The sequence below is a fragment of the Chinchilla lanigera genome, unplaced genomic scaffold (assembly GCF_000276665.1).
Source record: "Chinchilla lanigera isolate Chin_1 unplaced genomic scaffold, ChiLan1.0 scaffold00029, whole genome shotgun sequence".
NCBI classification, from domain to species: Eukaryota; Metazoa; Chordata; class Mammalia; order Rodentia; family Chinchillidae; genus Chinchilla; species Chinchilla lanigera.
Window position 1 is genome coordinate 20,835,691 of NW_004955430.1, and position 26,439 is coordinate 20,862,129.

The 26,439-nt window shown below is 37.6% G+C and overlaps 1 protein-coding gene across 6 annotated transcripts in view; it reads left to right on the forward strand.

The window, feature by feature from the left end:
• Rbms3 (RNA binding motif, single stranded interacting protein 3) overlaps nt 1–26,439 on the forward strand; it is a 679,403-nt gene that overhangs the window by 121,044 nt on the left and 531,920 nt on the right. For 3 of the 6 annotated variants that reach the window (XM_005387516.2, XM_013515630.1, XM_013515631.1), the window contains exon 2: nt 21,427–21,599. In XM_005387516.2, coding sequence (XP_005387573.1) covers nt 21,427–21,599 — 173 coding nt within the window. Of the gene's footprint in view, nt 1–21,426; nt 21,600–26,439 lie in introns of those variants that run through there. The other 3 variants (XM_013515628.1, XM_013515629.1, XM_013515627.1) reach the window with 2 other exon arrangements.

Here is a 26,439-nt window from a genome sequence, read left to right on the forward strand (position 1 = left end):
TATCACCTCCTTCTCCATATGCTCCTTATCTCTCTATGTGCATTCTCTCACTTACAGGTTACTCTAGGGATGAAATGACACATGCTTAGCACAGTATTCTTTACATTGAGTACCTTTAATGGTCCCCAATGCTCATCTGGGCAAATCAACATATGGATATTATACTGTTGAGATCCATCCTTTCAGAATAGTGTCTGGGTTTCAAGAGGGAACATTTTAAGAGAATACATCCTATTGTTTGAGCACTATATCAAGCCTCTGCTTGGTTCTGCTTGTGCATATCCATTGGTCACAGCAAATCTGTGGCTCAAAGCTAATGTGGTAGAATGTGAAATAGAGAAATTGTGACTAATCTGAGGCTGCTAAGGTGTATGGCTACCAAAGAGGCTGATCATTTATGTGGTCAAGACCAAAAGAACAAGTTGCTACAGAATAGATGTGTGAAACATATTCTGATGCCTTCAGAGTAATTGATTAGCGACCTTCCTTTGGTTTCTTTCTGTGTACCCCACACAGCCATAAGCGGATTAGGGAACTGAGGGATGTTGAAACTTCCAGGATGTGATGAGTAGTGAGAACATTCACATTGGGTTTGGCAGCCTCCATGTGTTTATTTCAGACAGTGAGCCTGGGCTAGAGCCGGGAAACTCTCCACACAACACATTAAAATCTTTGACTGTAAGACCAGAAAAGAGCCAGAATTTCCAATTGCACACATAATGAAAGGTGAAGGCACATTCTTTAGATATGATTCATTAGCAAGCAGCATAAGACTCAAGTATTATTCCTTTAGTAGGATAAAAATAATTCTGAGTCTAATTACATGAAACTGCTACAGCCTGTAACTCAGAAGAAAATGAAGTACTGACACGTAACTGCTGGCCTCCTAATGAATGCCACCTATCAGCATGCACAAGCAAATGCACGAAGGAATCAGTCGGGAGGCCACGTCCTAGATAAGCCTTCTCCGGGCCTCCCCATGTCCTTGACACACACCTATGCCACTCACAGCCAGTATGCAGATTGCTTAAAAGCTTCATTACTCTGATCTTGGCAAGGAAGGCCCATCTGTTAGTTTCCTGACACTTTCATTCTCAGCTTCTCGTGTGGGAATATGTCCTTGAGATACCCAGGTGGAAGGGTCTGTGCCAGTGTGTGGCACCACTAACCTTGGGGGGAAATTTTCACTTCTTACACTGACTGTTGCGTCTGATATACTCTCCTCCCTGTTGCTCTGAAAGAATTAAGTTTTAAGAGTAAAATTTACATGGATATTAAAGCCCTTTATTTTCAATAAAAGAGAGACATTACTTCTGTGTGTGAGAAGACAGAATCTGATGAGCCGTCTGTTTGAGAAATCACGGTGTTTATGGGGGTTCTTCAGTACTGTGTGTGTGGTCTGGGGATGACGGGGGAAACAATTTCAGATGAACTGGTGCTTGGCAGCTGTTGTTGATAGCTGTTGGAAGGTTTATGGAAAGATGGCAGCATCGTGATCATTTTAGCAGTGCAGCCTATTAAGAGCGTGTTTTGAAATAGCTTTATAATGCCTATCTCCTTTCAAATAAAGACAACCTAACCATATATGCGAATAATTCCAAAAAGAAGTCCCACTTCTTTCTTCAGCAGTTTTATGAGTAGATTAAATCACTTGTCCACCTCACTGAAGTTCACAGAGAAAAGTTCGAAGTGGTAACAACAGAATCAGAGCAACCAGCACTTTGATAATTGATACCTGTTTATCATCAGCAGATTCTTTCATTCCATTCCGTCTGCTTTAGTACTCATATTTCATCCTAAATGTGGGTTAGGGGGCATAAAATTGAAGATAACTTCACCATCTGGAGAAGTCATTAAGAATCAGAAAGCAGCTAATGTAAACATACAATCAATTGTAAACTAGACCCAGAAAAATGGGGCATTTCCTCTTTGGTAATTCTTGACATCTATGACAGTGTATGAAGTTATGTGGAAGGCTTAAGACAGGAAAAGATTGATGTTTTTGATCACTGTGGCACCTAAATGGTTGATAATTTTATCAGATTACTCTGTTTTCCATTCTTTTAGGAAAGGGTCCACAAGACATACTATTATTATTGACAGAATTTACACACTAGTTGTTATTTGCTAGTAATGTTGCATTGAACGTCTGAACAGTGCAACTTGCCAAAGATGGAGCGTAAAACTGCTATGCCCTATGGTGTTTGGATGAGCAAGATAATTATACCCTTGTGCCCAGGAGTTGCTCTCTGCTTTGCCAGTTTACCTGTTCAGCTTTCAAATAATTTTCTCTACTAAAGTTGGTGGCTCTTTGCTATAAATATATTTCTTTTCCAGACAAGAATGGATTTTTTTTTCCATCATTACTCACAAAGAGCACCTAAATAGATTGGCACTTTTGTTATTTCAAGCACACATACTAATCCGATACATGGAGAGACTCCTGTGAATACTCCATCTCCATCAGAGGATGTGATGGCTGGAAAAAGTTATTCATTCAGATAGCTGGAACACTACATTGTCTCAATTATTTTCTTATTTAAATCAAGACAATAATTGAGTTTTAATGTTGATAGATGATATTTAAATTTTTCTCTGTCCAGTAGTTGGAAATTACCCCAGCGCTTGATTCCTGAGCTCTATCTGTTGGTTAGAGAAAAGGGCTCGCTGGTTACTAAATTGCACAGGTCAGCCTCTAACTGGTGATGCGTGCACCTCAACATCCCAGAGTGCTGGGATTGCAGCTCTATACCACCATAACTGGCAATATTAAAACTTCAATGTGCATTTAGTCAAGATTTAATAAAAAGAGCTTTATATTTATTCATGCATTCCAAAAAATCTTAAGAATTTTCTCTGCCTTAGTATTTCTGTGAAGGGCCGGGGATGTAGTTTAGTGGCACAGTGCTTGCCTGGCAAGCACAATGTCCTGAGATCAATTTCTGGTACCATATCTGTTAATAAGAATTTTACAAATCAATATATATGGTGAGACATAAAATATGGAGGTCACTTTCTTTGCAGGTTTGACAGATATATGTGATTGTCTACCTTTAAATAAATGTGTGTACTTTTCCTGATCATTAATGAGCTGATGTATATCCTTAAGCTGCAAGCTTAGGTGCTGTGATTGCGTCTGTGAGCACCAGGCTAGCAGGTGTTTCGTTCTAAAGCTGCAGAAGATTGAGGGAGACATATTTTTTTGTATCTTCCTTTCTTTTGCCCACAACCCTCCCTCAAGTTGATAGGCAAATGCAACCATGCCTCAAATCTTTGTGTGTTTACAACCACATAACGCAACATGCATTTATATAATAAAAACAAGACTATAATTGGAGAGTAGGTTTTGACCTATTCACAAAAATCTCAAGAATAATTATTGTTGACTAGATTTTTACAACAAAATTCAACTTTCAGCAATGATTAAGTATGGAGGTACAAATAGGAGCTCTCTTTCTCCTCTCTTTCTCTCTCTCTTTTCCCCCCTTTTCCTCTTTCTCTCTCCCTCTCCCTCTAGCCTTCTTTCCCTCTGTCCCTCTGTCCCTCTGTCCCTCTCTCTCACTCTCCTAAGATGCTTAGGATCAAAGATACGCCTGTTGGCATATGCAGTCCTTCTGCCAGACAAAAGCAGAAGTACTCACTGAAGAAAAAAATATTTATCATCACCAAAGTATGAAGAACATATCTCCTAGCGCCTTAAGCAGGGAGGAGATAAATGTGCCCCTGCTATAGGTTTCTCAGAGGAGGTGAAATTTGAGTCAAGCCATCAGAATGAATAGGTTTATTTCCTGGAGGTCTAGGAGGACCCACACAGAAGTGTAGCTTGAATCAAGACAAAGGAGAAGTCCTGTTTGCAAACACCTTTGCCATTTCATGTTAAACTACCATTTTGCACCAGTAGTAGGCAGGATGACAGTGGCCCTCTTTGAGCATTGACATTTTCTCTGTCCCACTGTTGGAGGAAGAGCTGCAACTCAAAGAGCATGAAAGATTCAGTATGAGTCTGATGAGAAAACTGGGCTGTGATGTGTATTAATATACTAATAAAGATTTACTAATAAACACTTACAAATACAGCTCAAACTATATTTCATAGTCACGTTTCTGTCCCTAGAGATATACCAAAAACATTAGTATGAATTAGAGTGGATTCCAGGTACATCCAAAGTTAAGTGATAATTTCTCTTTAGTGATAATTTTCATAAGTATAGCACTTAGTAGGGGTTGCCGGTGATTTTCATTTTGGATCCTCAGTGCTAGGGTTCCCCTTTCTATTTCAAATGAAAAGAATGGAGTGTGTGAGGGACATTCATAGAATCTAATTACTCCTAGAAATACTTCACCCCAACTTATAAACAACCGAGTGGATGCTGTGTAAGGTTGAGAGCTTCTTTCCCAGAGTAATACTCAATGACTGCAATGGGCACATGGTCCTTCTCTCTTCTTTTTTTTTCACTTACCCTTGCGATGTTCAGCTGATCTTCTAGACTCTTTCCTTTGGCCACACACACAAGCAAATTTCTGCCTCTACCTGCTTCTCGCTTTGTGAATGTGCTTGGGCACACAATAAAAACTCAACTGGAGGCTGGCAATATAGCTTAGTGGCACAGCTCCTGCCTGGCAAGTGCAGGGTCCTAGTTTGACTCCCAGCACTGAAAACAAAACAAAACAAAAACAAAAACAAAACAAAAAACTTAAGTGAAAGTTATTAACTTTTCCTTGTGGAGAAATCTTTTAAAGTTTTAGGATGGGTTGCTATTAATAGGTCACCTGTGTCTATTTCTAATCTCAGTTTTACTATCCCTGCATGTTCTATATGTATCCATGTGCCTGACCATATCTGTTAATAAGAATTTTACAAGGGGCTGGGGATATAGCTCAGTGGCATAAGCACCTGCCTGGCAAGCACAAGGTCATGAGTTCTATCCTTGGTACCGCAAAAAGAAAAAAAAAAAGAATTTTAAAAAACCAAAACCAAAACCCTTTCAAAATGAGGGAGTTATCTGCTTTACAAGTTTTACAAAATATTTGGAGAAAAATACATCCTTCCAGTAAGTTAGAGCCCAGCTAAAGGCCAGCCGTTTTCCTTTAATATGTGGATTGCCATCTGCTTCTGACGACACTCTGATTCTTTAGAGATAACCGTCAAAGTCTTTTATTGTGAAAAACAATGAGAAAGCAAAATATCACTCTTCCACAAATAATAAATTAAATAATTAAATTACTGAGAAATGCTTTTTGCTGAAACGCAGTTTCTAGTATTTTTCATCTTCTTGTTATTTATCCATACTCTGGATTACCTCATTCATTAATTCTGACAAGGGACTGTGTTTGTATCATTGCTTGACAGATGTGTTACATGCTTCAGTCTTAAAATATTCCACTCTGAGCTCAGTGCTGCATACTTGGGAGATGATGTTAAATCAGCCTTGGCAACACACTGCTGTCATCATGCCAAATAACTCAGGGGAAAAAAATGATAAGGGCATAAAGAGATCAATAAGGCAAGAGAATCTGTACTTTCAAAAGTAAGGCAAAATATGAGAAAGACTATCAGTCAAGCATCTTAGGGGCGTAAATAAAGCAAGAGTATGCCATGTTTGGGACACCCTTACGCTACGGTGAGCCATTATTCTGTGAGCAGTAAATTTCTGTTACATTTTCCTAACTCCTTTAATATAGGTCATTCTAAAATACAACCATATGACTCACTGGCACATTGATCAGTGTAGCATTACTCTTCCTTCTCTCCTAATAGCATAAAATAAGGATATGGCTGATGAATGCTGAGCAGGACAAGTCCCAGAATATTTAGATGTGCATGGTCACACTGGCACATTCTCCCCACACAATGAAGATTTGTGCAGCTCACAGTGTTATAAATATGAATTATGCAAATACATTTCTGCCCTTTGAGATGCTAGTGCTCAATGGGGTCCTCACAAATGCCTAGTTGTGTGGGATTTTTAGATGAAAAACAAACAAATTGTAGGAACTGGTAATTTGGAAATTATATCCTTTATTGAGTAATAGGTACTCAATGGTACATCAAGAGACAATGGTTTCTTTTCCCAGAAAGTGCATCACATTATTACTAATTTGCAGTAATAAATGAAATAGATTTCAGGCCCAAGGCAGTAAATTTTATGAGCATCCAGAAATAAGAAATTATTTGTGTGTGCTAATGGTCAAGGGGACCTTATGAAACTGATTCAGAGCTGTTGAATGTCAGTCTAAGGAAGGTGATCTGCAGACTGTGAAGAGCATTTCAAGATTTTAATTTTTAACATGGGGATTAAATGTGAAAATTAATTTTTGCTTTAGAATGATAAAGCTTGAGGCCATATGTGGAATATGTTAGATTTCTTTGAGCTTGGGAACAGGACACACAATTTGAAGAGAGTTGCATTAACCTGTGTGTATGGGAAGTGAAGTACTTCAGGACCAGTACAGAATCACTAGAATGACTGAGAGACAAATGTTGGAGAAACTTGAGGAAACATAGGCAAGGCTTGTTCCTACATGAGATGCAGTCACGAAAAAGCTCAAACAAACAAACATCCAAACAGATAAACATAGATGTTAAGTCAACAACACACAGTCTGTGGAAAATAATTGTGAGGTTCAAAGTGAATATTTAAGGCATAATATAGGAAGAAATGTTTATGTCATGAGCTGAGGCAACGCGAGGAATTATCCTTTAGCACATAGGCCATCAGGGAAGGGCACCAGAGGCACAGGCTAGGAGCATATTCAGGGAGGAAAAATACAGCAGGTGATAAAGTTTAGATGAAAACAGAAGGTCACCTGTTAGTGCAGCGAAAGGTGTAATTTTCAGATTGCATGTTGTATGAGAAAGAGTTATAGAAGTGATTGGAACATTGAATTAAGGAGTCAGGTGTAGCAATTTGCCTAAAAACTGAAGTTTGATCTCTAGAGAACCTTATTTTCTCCAACTTTTCCCATGATCCTATATCTAATCTTGTATCATCATTTTTGTGTTCTTTTTAAAACTGACCAGTGGCCATAAAAATTGTATAAACCATAAGCCCCATTAAAGCTACATTCTTCCATTGGCTAGCAATGTGTTCACACGGTCACAAAGGTTTGGAAAATTTGCAAAACATACTTTCATCTGGTTTAGATCCTTGCCTCTTACCACTTCAGTTTCTCTATACTCACTTGTTTTTGTTTTTGTTTTTCCCCTGGGTGGTGATAGAGTATATTTTTGAATTTACATTTAATCTGGATTTAACAGGATACATTTGTGTTATTGCTAGTTTTTCTGTACAAAAATGACTGGCAAGGACACTTATCCTGCTCACAGGACTGATGTCTTAGGCACTGGGGAGGAAACTGTTGGGCCAAAATCCTTTTGTAGTAGAGCGTGGCTTCTGGTCCCTACATTGGAGATATATGGCCAGTAGAAGAAAATAGATTACATGATCTGAAGCCAGAAGACAAGTCCATACAGAGTTTTTCCTATTCCACTGCCCCAAAATGTATCATCATGACAGTTTACAAGCCAATGCCATTAATGAGTGGTGAAACACAAGATTGTGGATTGGTTCTAAACAGGAAATCAGTAGCCTAGAATAAGAGCACATCTGCCTGTCTTTCTCACATTATTAACTTTCCAGAAGTTCTGATCAATGTAAATGAAGAGAGAAATCAGAAAAAAAGGAAATTTACCTTATCACAAAGCATAGCTAGATTCAGGAAAAATGAGCAGTCAGTGACCTATAATATTGTAGTATTTCAAGCAATGCTTGTTGTCCATTGGTTACTGTTGTAGGAACTTTCTTCTACATCTGGAAAGATCTAAACATTAAGAGAATTCAGACCACAGCGTCATCTGCACCTTGGGAATCTTTACTTTCCTCTACTGAAATTACAGCACGAGCATGAACATCCGGTGAATGCTCATTTTCAAAGGATAAAGGGGCTGGGGATTTAGCTCAGCGGCAAAGCGCCTGCCTGGCAAGCGCAAGGTCGTGAGTTCAGTTCCTGGTACCGGAGAAAAACAAAAAAACAAAAAAAACAAAACAACAAAAAAAAAAAGGATAAAGCTTGTTCCTGTGCCCAGAAGTGCCTTAAAATTGAATCTATTGATTGACTTTAACCCACCCAGGTAAAGTCACCATGTTAGTAGAGAAAGTTCTATGTTGAGAGCCTTTTCTTCTGCTTCATTTTCATCTATATTGTTAATCTTCTCCAATTTCTTTGAACCATAAGAAAAGATTATGAAATTAATTCCACTTATTGATTCTGAGAACTTTCATTATAAAACTAAACCTTTCCAGAGTTCTATTCATTTTAATACTTAGAATGATCACCAACAGTAAAATGTGTTGACCTTTAGTTATTTTGAAGAATATGAAATCAGCATTGAACAACAGAACTCTTTTTCCACTACTAATAGAGGTAAATATTGACCACATTTTGGTCTAATCAATTGTTCTGTCTTTCATTTGTTTTCACTCCGGTGAAATGTGCTGAGCACTCTGTTTACCTTATCTACCTAAACTTTTCTATTATTCCCTAAGAATTTGAAGGAGTAGTTCTCACTGGTTATACTTTATCTTTTGAAATGTTTCCCCAGAACGATATTATCTTTATAATATTTTCATTTATATATCATTTCAATATTATTTTATAATATTCTATTTATTTAATGAATTCTAATTATACATTGAATTTTGCACATATTTTAGCATGGGTTAAATTTTTATAGTTTATTTGAGAATTAGAATTTTTCATCTTTATTATAATTTTTCTCCATAAAAATATGATAATAGAACAAGCTGCACTTTTAGGCTGTTTTGCCACAATGTACATTCTTTGTAACCTTGAATAGGCTGCTTTCCCATTACTTGCCAAGGTCTTACATTGTGTGTGATATTAGCTACAAGCAGAAGGGGTGATATGGTATTGATGTAAGCATAATATATAACCTGATAGATGCAGCTACATTATTGAAATATTTAATGCCATGCACTATTAATTGGACCTATATCCTGAAATTAAGAACTGTGACACTATTATATACATGATTTAAAGAAGGCTTTTTGCTTCTTTACTACATTAGTTAATGCCGATCTTCTTCTTATGTTTGGTTGTTTCTGTTTTAACTCTGCTAAAAACATGATCAAACTCATGGTGTTAATTGCCCTTAAAAAGTTTGAAGTAGAGCCTGAGTGTTTGTAAGGCAAGGGATAATGTCAGTAAAGAGGCTTTCTTTGCAGGGGTTCTCTGCTGGCTAATGAACAGAGAGGCTCTCTTAGAGTCATATATTTCTTCAAGAAATTCTTATGATTCCCATAATTTTCCTGTGTTAGGTCATAGAGTCTTACTAATTCAGTTAACAAATTCTCCTATATATTTGTTGAAGCAGAGCCACTGCACGCATGTCATTTTGCTCTCCCATAGTACTCAGGCGTGCTTTTCACTGCTCAAGCATGTGATCTCTTTCACTTGTTTATATCTTCTAGCAACTAGGCCACTGAGTAGCATCTCACCTGTGCTCATGTCTGTAATGTAGCACAGTGGTGAGTAGAGCTGGGAGTTCTTGAAAGAGCTGATTTTTACACATTCAGAAATTTTATGGAGCAGTTGTTGAACACTTTGTCCATTAGTATATTGATCAACTTTCCCCCTGAAGGACAAAATACCCAACACTTACAACTTAAGGGAGGAAAGATTAAATTCAGTTTACAATTTAGAGTAATTCAGACCATATTTAGCTGGTTCCAGGGCTAGAAAATCATGAAGGAAGGCCATGGTGGGGAGAGCTGCTTAGTTCATGGTGGCTGGAAAAGAGCTCAGGGAACAGTGCCAGAGAAGAAATGGCAAGGGATCCTGTATATTACCTATGGCCACGCCTCCGCAACCACCCAGACACACCCAGGTTTGCTTTACTAGCCTGTTAGCTGTTTCTTATTCAAATGAGATTATAGATCAGGATTAATGGTCACAGTTAATATCAGTTATGTACTTATTTGCCAAAAGTTAGCAAAGCTGTACATCAGGGCTTTTTCTTTCTTTCTTCTTTTTTATGTTCTCAGAGACCCAGCACTCCTAAGTCTGAGTAATTTGCTGTTCTGATCTCCCACTCCTGCCAGTTTGTCTTCCGCTGCATGGAGCAAACATTGAGGATCCCTTTGGGTGAAGCAAAGTCACGCTCACTCTTCAAAGACTCTTTCAGTCATTGTTCTTTAGAGAAAGCTATGATCTCTCTCTTTACCAAGTTGCACAGAGTTTTCTTTAAAACAAAGTCATCTTCTAGAATTACAAGAGTTGTGCAGTAACAAATGTATCTCCATCTCATTATATACCATAACCTCTGTTTCGGCTATCATAGGTTACATACCATATAAGTTGCTAAAAATTAGGGAGATAATTAAACTGAAATAAACAGTTTAAGTCATTTTTTACACACAAAATATTCTTTCAGAATAAAATAAACAGCTAACTAATTTTAATTTTAGAAATGGAAAAATTAGTATTTTTTCTGTATATAAACCTCCCTTAAGGATGTGGGTATGTAGTAGTTGGTGTATTATTTAATCTATAAGTCTTTTTCTGCCAGCAGAAAGATATGTCTTAGTTTAATAATATTTTAACAATTTATATATAATTTTCCCACATCTGTCTGTTCTACAAGTGCTTTCTCTTTGTGAGCTGACATTTGTCTTTAAAACATTAGGCAGTTAACATCAGGGCCTAGAAGAGGACTAACTGAACCTAAGGTCCTGTTGAAGAAGGCAGTGTTTGATTTATAATCTAGAACACTTCTGGCTAACAGGTGGACAAGTATCAGTGGAATCTTTCCTTTGCATAATAAGATTTTTCTTGTTGTTGTTGTTACTGGTAATTGAGCTCAGGACCTTGCACTGTGTCACTGAGCTATATCCCCAGCCCCCACCATAGGATTTTAACCCAAGCAAATCAGAGTTCAGCTAGATTACTCAATGCACTAATATACTAGTCCCTCAAAAGAATATTAATTATTCATAATAACAATAAGTACTGTAAAATGCTTTATGATTTTACTAAATGTACGAGTTACGATCTAAGGAGTGTTCACTGTGTGCCAGGGTTTGTTTTTATTTTCCTGTGCTTCTTACTAGTATATTATTCACTTGGTATACTGAACAACCTTCTGAGATAGTTACCATGCCATTTTTACAGGTGAAGAGACTGAGACCATCAAGGCTGGGTGTATTTTTGCAGAGCCTGAGAGTAGGTGATGTGTCTTCAGGATCTACGTTCTTAGTCACTCTGCAGTGAAAAGGCCGTCCCTTTCTGAGCCCTTGAAATGTGCCAGTCAAGGGCAAATGCCCTCTATGTGTCAAACTCTGAAGCTCAGTCACTTTATTGGGGAACAATAGAGCCATTTGGAGAAGGAAAAGCATGATTGTCTAAATATTGTGGGTATTTCATTCTGCAGACCAAAAAAAGAAAGCAAGAAAGGGAAAAGAAAGGAGAAAAGGAGTTCCAGAAATTAAACAACAAAGACAGAATGCATCAGAAATTGGATGTGTCTATATTATTTTAAGAAATTTGATAAGGTGCATAGACTTAAAATACATTGAAAAGCTATTCTTCATAGAGATTTTCAGTTATAGAGACTGCAGTTATGAAGAAATGGAAGTTTAAATGTGGAAATATCCAAGTTTCTGATTATAAAAATTGTAATAAATTTGACAATGGTGAAAAATTCCTAACATTCATTTTATATTCATAGCAACTATCTCATAGCTCAAAACATAATAAATGTTGAAAATGTATTTATGGAAAATTATCTGTGCAAGCACGCCTTTCAGTTTTTATAATGAAGCAGTTACTTTGCATGTATTAATTGCTGTCACATTTTTTTGATCTGTGTTCTAACATTGTCTTCTCCAGGAAATCACTGTGTTTTATTGTCCAAATTTCTCAGATTTAGGACTTTAAAAGCTTGGGTTCTGTTTACATTTAATTTTGCTACACCAATGAAATATAAATGAATTGGCTAATAAAACAACAAAAGCTTTCTATGTCATGGAATATAGGTTATTGTTTTTGAATTTGTGGTAAAAAAGCATTCTCCCTTTTGCCTTGTCTTCTTTGAAGAGAAGATTAAGGGGAATAAGCGGTTATGTGGAACTTTGGAGTGAGGGGTCAGGAAGATGGTCATGAACAGTACATAATATAGTATTAAAAATGAAGAGGACCCAAGCAGGAAACTTATCTGCCAAAGACGGAGACATCTTCCCATTTTGTAACAGTTAATCTCAATTTCTCTCTCTCCCTCTCCCTGTCTCTCTTCCTCTGCCTATTTCTTCCCCCTCCTTCATTTTTTCTCTGTTTAACAGTTTTACAATACCAATGAAACCTTGGTTATTGGTTAAAATGCATCTCGTTGTCACATTATATTATACTCCCTGGACTTATCTTAAACATGCAAATACTTAGTCAGGAGAGGTATCATTTGATGGAGATTTTACATATTGTAATGTAGACCCACTTTCTGGCTGTGGGAGAGACTTAAGGTCTTTTAATAAGGGAGAATAATTGTACGTAAAGAATAGCAGCAACTAAGCTGGAACAGTACCTTCTGAGCACATATAGTTCCTGTTTATCTGTAGTGTAGTGTGGAAGACAAGACCTTGTAACTGTCCCAAGGATTTACATCAGTATTGCCCAATAGAACATTCTCTTATGATACAAATGTTCTGTCTGCTAGTTGGATGCAGTAATCAGTACCCATATTTGTATTTGAGCATTTGAAAAATGACTAGTACAACTGAGAACTACATTTAAAGTGTAATTGATTGAAAGTAATTATATTTAAATTTATATAGCTGCATGTGATGATCATACTAGATGGCATGTATCCATAATTAAATCTGAAATTAACTGCTGAGTGCTTCCCTTCAGGTCCTGGACATGATATTGGGGGGCTGAACAATTTGAAGAGTCATTTAACCTTCTGGAGTCTCAGTGTTGATCTCTTTCACCAGATGAGAACTTATTCAAGTGTTTGATAAGTTAATGAATATAAAATTCTTAAAACTGTACTTATTGTTATCTTCAAAATAGTTGTTCAGATTACCACATGTAAGCACGCAAGATTGATCAAACAGTGCGAGCACTGACTGTTCCTTTCAATGAATTAACAGAAATTAGTAGTATAATAATCTTATGTAATAACCATTGTTAATTTTCTATCATCTTGCTTTCAAATTCTGTATTGTTTTTATCTTTTTATTCTCTTTCAAATAAAAAAGGAGGTTAGCATATTATATGTGGCTACTTAAATATTTGGGGGGAATGCCCTGATTCTAACAACTATTGCTCACAGTGAAACGGACGTTGTCATCTCCAACTGAGAAACCAATCATGGCTCATTTTCCCACAAGGAACCAACCATTATTAATATTAAAGCCATGAGCAGTTTGAGTGATTTTCAGAGTACAGACAAGACTTTTTTTAAACTGATGCCGTAAATGCTTCAGATCTTGAAGTATGGGATAATTTTGTTTGCTTTTCCTTAAAGAGACAGTAGTTGGTCAATATAAAAGAAAGAGTTCAACAAAGACCGGACACCATTGTTTTGTGGACAACTGGTAGTCATGATAAAAGGCTGTTGACATCATTTGTGGCATGCTTCACTAGCTTATAAATTCACTAATGAAATTTGTTTATAGGACCTTGAAGTGAACAATAACTAGTTTTCTTGTCTTTCCAAGTACCATGAATTTTAAAATGTCATTTAAATAACCTACCCTCTGAGTGGAATTCAATGATTTTAAATTAAGCCTATTTGTAAATAGCACAGCACACTCAGTGATTATGCAATCTGCTGAGGTTTTCAAAACTAATATTTAGAGCAAAAGTGAACCCTGTCCTAGCAGAATTGTAATAAAAACTGAGCAGTAATTTGTAAATATCTTTAATTAGCTATTGTATCCAAAATGATTATTTTATCACTGCTTAGTTATTGTATTCTGATTCTTATTGCAAATGGAAAACCACAGTTCCAATGGCATAATTTCATTTCATGTATAGTGGCTCTTATGCTTTAACAAATATATAAACGACTAGCTCTTATAGCATCGCCTTTCAGGTAAATTACTCCAACTAGAACTGAGAAAGTAATGTTCATTTTAGGGTCTAGCCTCATCATGGTGATTGTGAAACCGATGATGATGATGATGGTGATGGTGGTGGTGATGATGGTGGTGATAATGATGTTGATGGTGACAAAGTGAAAAGAAAATATTTGGTGCATGTTGGCCCTGTGTCTGGCCCAGAGCTAAGTATTTCATATGTAATTTATATATCTTAGCTTCACAACAGGGCTATAAAATGAAGTCATAACCCTGCTTTTACTCACAAAAGGTTTAAGTGCCTAGTTAGTGGCAAAGCTGGATTCACTGCAGGTGATCTTGAGTCTTAAGCACCACGATATGCTGTTGACAACAGCTCTTACCTCGGCCCGTTGACAGAGGGTGTTCAAGTAATTGCCTTTTATGAGGAGTTTCATCCTTTATTGCTCATTCCCATATCTGAGCTGTGGGTAGGAAAAGAGAAGTGGGCCAGGTTTTCACCAAACTCTATTACAAAAGGCATAATTGAAACAATTGTTTTCTATAGCCATATTCTAGATAATGGAGAGGCAATTACCTAGCATAAAATTGCAAAGCCATAATATATGTGGTTCATGAAACCATGGCTGAAATTGCATGGCTGGCCTTAGCTATTCATTCAGCTGCACTTGTTATTGCTTGCATGGACAGTATTCATATCTACCCTCATTTGAGGCTATTATAGACACACCAATGACTGTCACAGTTCTTGAAGTGTCCATTTCCTCACATGTTCTCACTCGAGGGGAGGTGTACAGAAGCAAGGTTACATGGCGATTATACTGCCTGAGAGATGAAGTCGATAGATAGCAGTAGAATTATCAAACAAGCAATAGATTGCATGCACACGTGTAGGCTAAATAATGTATGATTTAAGACAGGGATGTGGTTTATATTTATTTTTGGATAGTAAAAGAGTTGGCATGTCAGTCCCATGGGAGACTCGATCCAGAGCTTTACTCTTGAGTGGATAAAAGAATACAAATTCTATTGCACTGCAGATGAATAAAAACAAATTGTGGAGACCATCGGCAGAGAAGCCTGCTGTGTGATGGAGTCCAAGGCTACTCCAAAACCACCAGACCAAGTGCTTCCCGCTCCTGCCAGCAACCAGATGCTGGCAATAGAGCTGACTTCAGTTTGGCACCAGGGCCCTGTGATTTCCAGCCAAGGGGAATTGCATGCAAAAATATTTAACATTCTCTTTGTAAAAGAGTTATGTTTTCAATCAGAGAGAGAAGTGTGTTTCAATCCTAGTGTGCTGTTAATGAAATGTAGTGTACTAACATCTTGGTTACAGAGGGTACGGGTGTAGGGGGTGGATGCCATGTGTACTTAGGAGTAAGAAGCCGAGGTTTGGTTTTGTGGTGGTTTTTTGGTGAAATGAGTTTCATTTGACCATTGAATTAGTATTATTATTCCTTGAGGAATATTGTATTGACCTTTTGGGAAAAAAAGGGCTGGATTTGTTTAAATTAGTGGTCCTCAGCTAGAGAAGCATCTTTAATCCTACTCAGGGGCCATTTGACAATATATGAAGATGTTTTTGATTGTTGCAACTTAGAGGCATGCTGTGCATATGACATCTAGAAAGCAGAGAATAGTGATGCACTTAAATATCCTGCAATGCACAAGGCATCTCCCACAACTAATAAATATCCTGTCTAAAAAGTCAATAGTGCCAAAATTGAGAACTCTGATTTAAAATTATCTGTTAAGTGTATATGTGATGCGGTAATACAACACTGCCTATAGGCAAGTGTTCATGAAATATAGTTTGACGTTGTATACAAGATTAATTTTGATGATTTCCTTTACCCTATGGATGTGCAAATGACATTTATTAGGTGTACCATATACTTTCTAATAAAACAAACAAGCATAAAAAATGTATAACTACCTTCCCTTCACACCTACGGAGATACATTTTACAAGAATGTAGGAGGAACAGGTTGACAGAGTTTTCAAACTTGAAAAATGAGACATATTAACAAAGCCCACTAAATGAATCAGCTGCTTAGGATGATCTACAAGCCAGTTCATTTTCCTGTTGTTAAATAACAAACCATGAATCTTGACAAATGGACCCATGTGTTTGACATTATTTAAAAAACTCATAACAGACTTGGTTCTGATGGCGACTTCCCTTCTGAAATTAAATTTTAAGCTAGACTTAAATACAGGGAAGGCCTTGTTAACCTTTGATTTCCTGCTGTTCATTGTCACCGTCTTTGCTTCCTGCTCAGTCTTGGGTGCAGCAGGGCTTCTGCTTGTCTCATCCTTCAACGCTGACCTCAAAGAAGTGTTTATGTTTTTTGGTGTCCGTATCATTAAGAGCTGAAGTTCTGGCATGTAGTGGGGATGGAGGATGACTTGGCTTCTGATCTCAGACTCCCTGGATTCAAGCCTGGGCTCCAGCTCCGTGACCTTGAGAAGGTCATTCACCCTTTTTCTATCTCAGTTTCTTCATTTGCAAAATCAAAGGATGTTTGCTGCACTGAGCTTTTGTGAGGATAATATATAAAATGCTTAGTCAGCAGCCCCAAATATTACCTACAAACATGGGAAACATTATTTTAAGAATAATGTCTTCCAGAATGGATGCCAAGTCATTTTATTTAATTTTCTAAAGAGGACACTGGTACAGATGCTCTGATTTGGTGCCTCAGCGTGTGATTATTGAGCTTTTGCTCCTGTTCCATAATTTCTGAGTCCCCCAGCCATTCCTCTGTGAATAAACATCTCAGAAAGATCTGCATATCTGTTCACTGTGATGCGTATAGGCCTTGAAGAGAAGTCGTCTCCTTCCTTCAGTCAAAGTGTCATCCAAAGCCCGACTTCTAAGGATGCTGACACTGCAGATCCATGGCAATCCCTTGCCCTGTGACAGCACGGGGATCCTGCTCAGTAACCCTGCTCAGTAACCCCGGACTGCAGGTCCTCCCTCCTCCTAAATAGGATTTGTAGACTGTGACATGGAGCAATACAGCAAGGTCAGTTTTAGCTGAAGGAAAATACTTTTTGCTAACAGTTTAAAATCCCTTCCTCAGGAGCTCAAAATTATTAAAGAGCTAATTAATGATAAAATTTCAAATCTATCAAGAGACTAACAATCGAGAAAGGAAGCAGAGCTGTTTTAATAGGACAGTGGCTTCTGTGACCAATTAACCCCTAGAGATTATTGACTTCTCTCTTTCTCTCTGCATTTCTCTCTGCCCCTTTCTCGCTTGCTTGCTTGCTTGCTTGCTTCCTTCATTTTCTCTGTCTCTCTCTGTCTCTGTCTCTCTCTGTCTCTCTCTCTCTCCCCTTTCTGGAGAATGCTGTAGTCTGGTCACCTGTTATTGGCAGCCAGAGCATACACAATGGCTTTTATTTTTCACAAATTAATTCATTTAGGCCTGTGCATTTGTCAAGCATTCTGGGAAACTTCTGCCAACCTTGTGCTGATTAAAGGATGTGTATTTGGAAGTGAATGGAAAGGAAGGAATTTATAATTTTTAAAAATAAAGCGTGATTTACAACACTGACTGCTGCTGGAATCACAGCGCATCATCAACATTTTAGGAAGGGCCTCTGCACTCTGCATTATGATCTGTGGGTGGAGTGCTTCAAAGAGAAGCTCACCTTCTTCAGCAGAAGATTTGGAATCTAAAAAACAATGCATGACACAGAAAATTCCATTGAGGGTAGGTGTTTTATAAAGGTTTCTAGAATGCGCCCCTTCTTCATAAACTGGAGCTTCTTCTCCCATTTATAAAGGACATAGCTCATTTCCATGCATGGGCGTTTCCTGCCTCCATCTCAACTTTGGTTTGCTTTTGCCTGTTCTTTTTTTTCCCCTCCTTAGTGCAATGTGATGGGCCTGTTGGAGGGTACATTTATTGTTTTAGGCATCATGCAATTTACTAAATGGTGTTCTGGTTATGGAAATGCTTGCAAGGAGCCCTGGGGGAAAAAGAATTAAGCAAACACATATTGATCACGCTGTAGCTGCTGCCCTCTTATTTGATCAGTTAAGGGCTCAGTCTGAACTGGTCCATCTAATCTGAGATGTATAAAGCTGGAGACATTTTTCCGGCTCCCTGGTGGTTTTAGGGCTATGCAGTGGGAAAAACTGTTTCAAACAAACTCTTATTTTTAAAGAAGCCTCAGTGGAGGGTGGAATTTGAAGAATTTGAAGAGGAGGTGAAAGTGGAAGCAAACAGCTTTTAAAAGGTCTTGGGAATTTTAAGAGAATAAAGCACATAAGGGAAGTAAAAGATGAATCCTAGGTGACCCGTGCTGAGGCACTTTAGCAAGCACAAACTGAGCACTTACTGTATGCAGGGCTTGGAAAACAGGAAAATTTGAACAGAACTTTTTAGGTCAGAAAACAAGTATTAGGCTTTTATACCAATAAAGTTGAGCTTTATGCAAACACTAAATTCAAAAAGGTAATGGATACATTCCATTTAATCCAAACAGACAAAGCATTCTCTTGTGTATTTCATTTAAAAATTCTACACTAAGAATATTGATGTTAACCTAAATAATCCTGAAGAGATGATTGTGGAAAATGTTCATTTCAAAGGAGGGAGATGGAAGCTTTGGGCTTTGCTCTGGTCATGTTTGCTCTCTTGTCTCTTCATTCTTCGATCCATCCTCAGCTTGTATTGGACAAATTGTCCCAGGCTCCCTTCCTTCAAAGAAATCAAAGGTTTTAACAGGGAAGCATAAGGGAAAGGAGGGCAGAGAAGAACCTTTAGCCATTTACATCCTAACCTGGTGCAGCCTGGCCAAGAGGCAAAATGGGAATTGAGAGATCTTGTTGCTTGACCCTATCCTGAAATTTAGGATAAGAGAACAGATGGAACTGGAATCCAGTTTCTGGCATGGAAGCTGGGAAAATGATAGCAACACTAAAATATATGAGGTAACTGTGGTAGATGATTGGCGCTGGGAATTGGGAAATGTGAAGAAAGATGCAATAAGCTACACCTTGATACTCTGAATTTAAGGGCATAGTCTCTGAGCCACTTGAAAATGTGGACTGGGGCAAAACCAAAATCCTTAAAGATGTAAAATAGTCTACTGTACCAAGAAATGAGGCTAAGTATTGCTAAAACATGGCCTCCTGTCTCTATATGTGCAATTTATTCAATTTTTATGCACAAGATGTATATTAAAGTTTTATTAGGTACCCACTGTTTATCAGGCACTAGGCTAGGTGCTATTAATGCAAAGATTGACAAAGTCCCTACCCTTAGGAAACACCCAGATTAATACTACAGACAGACATTAATAAGTGAGCCAAAAACACATTCGACAGAGACCCAGTATGCTGAAAGCTAGGAAGGAAAACAGTAGATTGCTTTAGAGTGATGCTTACCTTGAAAGTACCAGGATGAGTAAGAGCCAACCAAGCAGAACTGGGCTGTGAGTAGGATGGCTGGGAGGCCTTCTATGTGATTGAGTCCAGTTTAAGGCCTGTTTGGAGAGACAGAGAAAGAATCAGACAGGTTTTTTAGGACCCCTTTAAGTCTAGGTTTAGCCTCAGCTCAGTGGGAAGCCACTGCAGGATTTGAAAGACTTCAGGTCCTGTGATAAAGGCCACATTACGCTCTCTTTCCATGGTGTAGATTCACTCACCTGGACATAGTCGGAATGTCTATTTATATATGTTGATTGTGGTATGTTCAGATATTTTAAAAGAATGAAATCATAGTACAATTTCTCTTCTTCTCCTTCCTTGGAATTATCAGATTATCCTTTTGCTTTGTTCCATGGCACAAAAGCCTGAAGAGTTTCACGTCATCTGAATAAATACTTTTTTGCTATTATAGCCCAAACTGTTTGACTACTAACTTCACAATCCTGCTAAATTAGACTTTAGGGTAACTCAGCATATTTTCTCATTGGAGTCTTGATGAATGTGTTCATTGCATCTTTGAGTAATATTCTGTAATATTCTGTGATACAATTCTGGGATTGTAATAGAGTACTACTATTGGCCAGATGTATTCCAACCATAGCATTAACATTATCTTATTCCTGCTCCTTTTATTATGTAGCTACTAATATCCATGAACCACTCTGTTTGCATTAGCTTACTGGGTTTTTAAAATATTCTATGACATAGAATTGTACTATTATTGTCTCTTTCATATTAATTAGATTACTGCATCTCAGATAGGTTAAGTCCTCATTTGAAGGCCATAAAGCGAATAAAAGACACAACAAGGACTCAATCAAGACAGTATAATTTGAGAAGTTTTGAAGCCATGCTTGGATAAAACAGAAATAAGAATCATGAGTAAATACATATGCTAATTCTGGCATAAACATGGATAAGTATCTTCCCACAACACAAGTTTCTGTGAGTCATTTTATCATTTTCATTTGGACATAAAATTTTGTTACTTAATCAAATAGTGCTCGCTAATAAGGGAGATCCCTTCCTATGAAGAGATATTTGACAGCTTCTGGAGATGTTTCTGGTATTTCAAACTTGGGGGTGGTTGCTGCTCCTAGAATCTGGTGAATAGCAGGTGAAGCCACTACTGAACATCCCACAGTAGATAGGACAGCCCCTACCACAAAGAGTTTCCTGTCCAGATTGTCCAGGATGCCCAGATGATGACCCTAGCTTGGCAAAATGTCAAGGGGATCTGAATGTGAGGAAAGAATCGTGGCTCTGTCTTGCAAGCAGGAGACATTCATCATGAAGAAGCACTTTTGGGAATGGAGAAAATAGCTTGGATTCTAGCATTCACTCATTCATTCTTTCATAGAATCACTTTTTGTAGAATAACTTTGATATATCAGGAATTGTGCTGGGTACCACAGGTGAGGAAAATAATATTAGGAAGTTTCTTTGGAGAAAAAGCTAGAACAAAAGAGCAGAGGCAAGGGAAGATGGTTGGCTTATTCCCCAGCTAGGGACTTTGGTCCCACCCTTGGTGCCAGGCCTGACCTGTTTTATTTTATGAAGGAGGGAGAAAGCATGGCTGCTTTACAGGTAGGAGGAAAGTCAATGTGATCAGGGACAAATTTAAAAGCGCTGTCATACTGCCAAGACCACCTGCTAATCTCTTTTTGTCCCTTACGGCTCACTTATGCTGAGTCAACTGAAGGGCCAGAGGGAGAAAAGGCGCGTAATACTTTCAGAAGCAACAAGGCTCAGTGATCAAGCATATGTGTGTGTGCATGTGGATTGGAAAGGACGAGCAGCTCGCGTTGCTTTTGCGTTGTGCTGCTGGCCTGTGAACAGGTGTATGGCTTTTGTTTTTCCAGTAACAGCTTTTTCTGTTTGCAGCAGTCCTATGCACCAGCTCCCCACCCCATGGCTCCTCCCAGCCCCAGCACAAACAGCAGCAGCAACAACAGCAGCAGCAACAGCAGCGGGGAACAGTTGAGTAAAACCAACTTGTACATTCGAGGCCTTCCTCCAGGCACGACTGACCAGGACCTAATCAAGCTGTGCCAACCGTAAGTGCCCTTCTGCTCTCTGTGCCTTTTCTAACCCACATGCTGCCAGACGGGCAGCTGTTGTGGCTGCACCAATGTATCGATCCACTGGTGTCTCAGTGAGGAGGACTCTTCTAAACAAGCAGGACTGAAATTTGAGATGCAATTTTAGGTGGTTCCAGGGAGTGGGATTTGTTTCCATGCTGTGGAGGTGAAAGATCTTGAGCAGATATGTGTCGGAGTGCTGACTGATTCACTTACGTTGACCAGAGAGGTGAAGCACTGTGGCAAAAGTATGTTCTCAACCTACTTGGCTGGTTGGGTCAGTGGCAAGTCTCACGGAAGCCACTTTTCTTGACAAGCGTTGGTGAAGGGAATTCCAGAAACTCAGAAGTGGTGGACTGCAGGATGATTACTCCTGTGTTTCGGAGCTGTTCGGACTAGCAGTCAGGAAATTCAGGCTAGGACCAACACACTGGAGAATTATGTGGTTAATCCTCCAGCTTTCTTGAAAACACTACCGCCTGAGAAGTTCAGTGAGACGGTGCCCATCAAGGCCAGGAACTATGCTCGCCGAGACAGCAGTATTATGTTTGCTAGGAAGTGTGGAGATGATTAAATCATCTTCCAAAATATTTTCATTAATTTATTATCTACCGCCACTTTAGATATTAGCTATCTCATTTCTGTGCAAATACATTAAACATTCTGAAGTTTACCTTTCAAAGGAAATTAAAAATGAATAATAGATTATGAATCATAGGCCTGTATTTTTAGATTGCTGTCTAATTATTTTCATAATACTACCAGTACAGATATTCATCATTTCATTGTGTCTTTGCTAGATATTTTTAAATTTTGGAAAAGTATTATTAAGTCATTGCTTTTCTTTTTTGCAATGCTTTTACATGACGGTTGAGAAGATAATTATTTTGTAAATTTTTCAACTCTTAAAATATTGGAAGAGGAAAGCACAGCAGACAGTATTTATCTGTCCTTGTTCTGGATTTTAAGTTTGGGAGCTCATATCAAAGCAACAGAACGTAGTAGCTAAATCAAAAAAAACAAATACCTAACTATATAATCAGTAGACAATGCAGTTGATAGGTTATGTGATAACACCCCATTGTACTACCTTAATTTTAAAAATTAATTTTATAGGTATGATTTTGATACATATCTTTACATTCATCATTGGGAAATTTGCACCTGTATATAATATAGCTTGATTCTTCTTTTCTCCCCATGCCCCTTACAAAAGCTTTGTTTCCATTCTTTCTTCTAGTCTCTTTTTTCTTTTATTTATTTATTTATTTATTTATTTATTTATTCATATTTTTTTCTGGTACCAGGAATCGAACTCACAACCTGGCACTTGCCAGGCAGGCGCTGTGCCACTGAGCTAAATCCCCAGCCCCTAGTCTCTTTTTTCTTTACCCTTCCTTTGTCCCTTCCCCTCCCACTCCGTGTTCCCTTTTCCCATTTGAACATTTTCTTCCTATTTTCCAAGCTTATCTTGTGAAAGAGGTAAAGCAGAAGTTTGAAAGAGAAATGTTTATTTTTAAAAAGATTTTCATAAAGAAATATTAAAAATGCTAATGTTAAGGCATAGGAATGGATGCTGAGGTTTGGTCTTTAAATGTTGAAGTTGAGAACTGTAAGTTAAATAAATTAACTTTCTTATTTTAAGAAAAATCTGAAATATTTTGAGTAGTAAAGTCTCTATAAAAATAAAAAATTTCAGACTTTATGATAGAAGCTATGATGAAGTCTCTCCATTAATAGATGCTGATATATAAAAAATCTATTCTTCATTCATACTTCAATCTCACTCATTAAAATTGTTTGTTTACTGATGAAAGATTCTTTCTGTTTGTGCTAGAACACTTACAGACTTAGTTGAAATGCAGATTTCTAGACCCAAAGATTCTAATTCATGCAGGGTGTGGTGGCACAGACCTGCAAACTCAGCACTTTAGGAGGTTAATTTGGGAGAATGGCAAGTTTGACCCCAACCTGTATCATTTAGCAATTTAGCAAGACACTGTTCCCCGAAAAGAAGTGTGGGGAGGTGAAGCCTGAAGATGTTGCTTAGTGCAAAGGACTTGGGTTTAATTCCTAGTACAACAAAAATAGACAAAGAGAAACAGAGAGAGACAGAGAGAGAAACAGAGAAACAGAGGCACACACAGAGAAATAGAAACGAAGACAGAGACAGAGACAGAGATAGAGACAGAGCAGACAGAGTCAGAGAAAGAGAGACAGAGAAAGAGAAGAAAAGAGGGAAAAAGAAATTTTAAAACGAGAAAGAAAAATTAAGATGCAGTCGTTCTAGGGTGGAGCCGAGGAGCATACATTTCCAACAGGCTCACTGCCTATATTGACATCACCGGCCTCTGAGAAGCCCTTGTCTCCACAGTCAGATGAGGATCACTACCTTTTTCTAATACATAAAATTGCACCTCATTGACAAGAACAGTTCAGGCAGAATTTTAGGTATTAAAACCAGCACAGCAAATCTGTGATCTTGAAGTGTCACCTGCTTCTTTTAAAGTCCCCATTTCTGCCTCATTATGAGTGAACTGACTTTTCTTTTGTCCAGGTTTCCTGGTAGTATTCATGGTGTGCTGAGGCCGTTTGTAGTTAGTACACACTAGAACCAATGGTTAAATAGTCAGATATTTTGTTGCTAACCTGGAGCTTGAAATTGGACAGGGTGGGAGTAGTTATGACATAATAATTAGAAACTCCTATAAGTCAGAAATATTTTTAAATTTTATTTTATTAAAGAACTGTTTTTTATGAACATACCACTCATGTAGCATCATGCCATAAATCTCTATGTCAATATCCATTTCTGCAAAGAATTGCCAGAATTTTACAAATGGAAAATATTACCAAAAAGTCTGTGTTGGCAGGAAAGAGATGTAGAGACATTACTGTTTAGTGTACAGGTTTTGTCTGTATTTCATGTGTTCATTTGAGAAATTTAAAGAATGCTAATGAACAGAGGGTGATGGTTACTGGTTCATGTCATTATTTGCTAGCTAATAAGATCTGGCTCATGTTCCCTGTGACTGTAAAAGTGTTTGTGGATCCCCAGTTATTCAAATGATCTGAACGTGGAGATTATTGTTTAGATTATTTTTCTTCTAGAGAATCTTACAGGACTGATGTGATCCAGAAATGGAAATTTGTGTGCACTAAGATATCTCGCTTTCAGCCCTGGTAGTGCCATTAGTTGGGTTTGTGGCCTTAGATAAATGACTTGTTCCTTTTTAAATTTAGTTCCTTCCTATATCTGTAGTAATCCATGTGTACTTGAAGCTGTACATTTATTTCACTTAAAATTCTGATAAGTGTTTTAGGGCATCATTATTTAGCATTGAACTTGTTCTGGATAATTTTTTATGAATTTCTCTGACTCAGCCACATGCATATGACATGATAGCTGGATAAGTTTGGGGTACAAGACCAAAATAGGTGATGTGCAAAACCTTGTCCCTTTTTTTGTAGGGTTGGTCTCTCACAGTGGCATTATTTTACGTTAATAATCTAAAGATTAAAATAATTTTGCATTGCCATTACTCATTCCATATTTCAAAATAATTTCATCAAACATTGGTGGATTTAAGTGAACTTGCATAGGATCCATTTTCAGTTGTAATTCCTATGACATTATAACTTTCTTTTAGAGATAATACCGTTTATGTTAGAGGAAATACAATATTTACTAACAGTCATACTAATAAAGTAATAAAAAACAGATTCATACACAAAGTCATTGCTATTTTGTGTTTTCTGGTATTAGTATACAATATCCCTATTAATGCTAATGAACAGGAAGAAAATGATATTAAAGAAAATAGAAATTGTATTTCTCAATGTATTGTATGAGAAGGGGCTGGGGATTTAGCTCAGCGGCAAAGCGCCTGCCTGGCAAGTGCAAGGTCGTGAGTTCAGTTCCTGGTACCGGAGAAAAAGCAAAAAAAAAAAAAAAAAATGTATTGTATGAGAGCAAGTTCTTGTTATGGAATTCCATTCATATTCATCAAATCTTCTATATTCAGATTGTAAGTAAAATCAAGAGAAGATAAAATTGAAGATTAGATTTTACCCTATAAAAATCTCTCCATTTATGCTCTATTAGATGAATATGGTACATAATATATATTGGAGAAAATAATATACAAAGACCTTGAGAGACTTCAAGGAAATTTATTCTGTTCTCAATGAAGAAATATTTCTAGAGTACCTATAACATGCTTATTTTGGGATTAAGCAGTGAGTAAATTTAGAAAAGGCCTTGCTTTAATGGAATTTTATCCTGGACTATGTGAAGTAAACATGAAATAAATAATCATACAATTTCATATGAAATTGTGACTATCTGGTGTAAAAACTAAGGAAAGTAAGAAATGAAAACAGTTAAAAACAGGAAATTACACACTATCATTTGTAAGTGATGACTGAGAAAAGATCAGGAGGATGAATAAGTTTACTTCTGTGAGTAAGGATGGGAAAAACTTTCTAGTCAGAGGGAACTTCAAGTATAGAGACACCAACTGCTGAAGGGACACAGCAAGAGCAGGGGCTAGAAAAAGCCAGTGTGGAAGTAGCAGAGGAAGGGATATGAACTGCTGGGATAAAATGGGCTGGAAGCATTGGCAGGGACAAGGTGGCCACTTTGTAGATTATGTTAGAAGCTTTGTTTTATCCTAAAAGCAATAGATGAAATCATTAAATTGCCATAAACAGGAAGATGACATAGATAAGATTTTTTTTCCAAAAAGATAACTCCAGCTGCACAGTGAAGAGAAGAGATCCCATGGAATCAAAGAACAATTAGAGTATACGCATT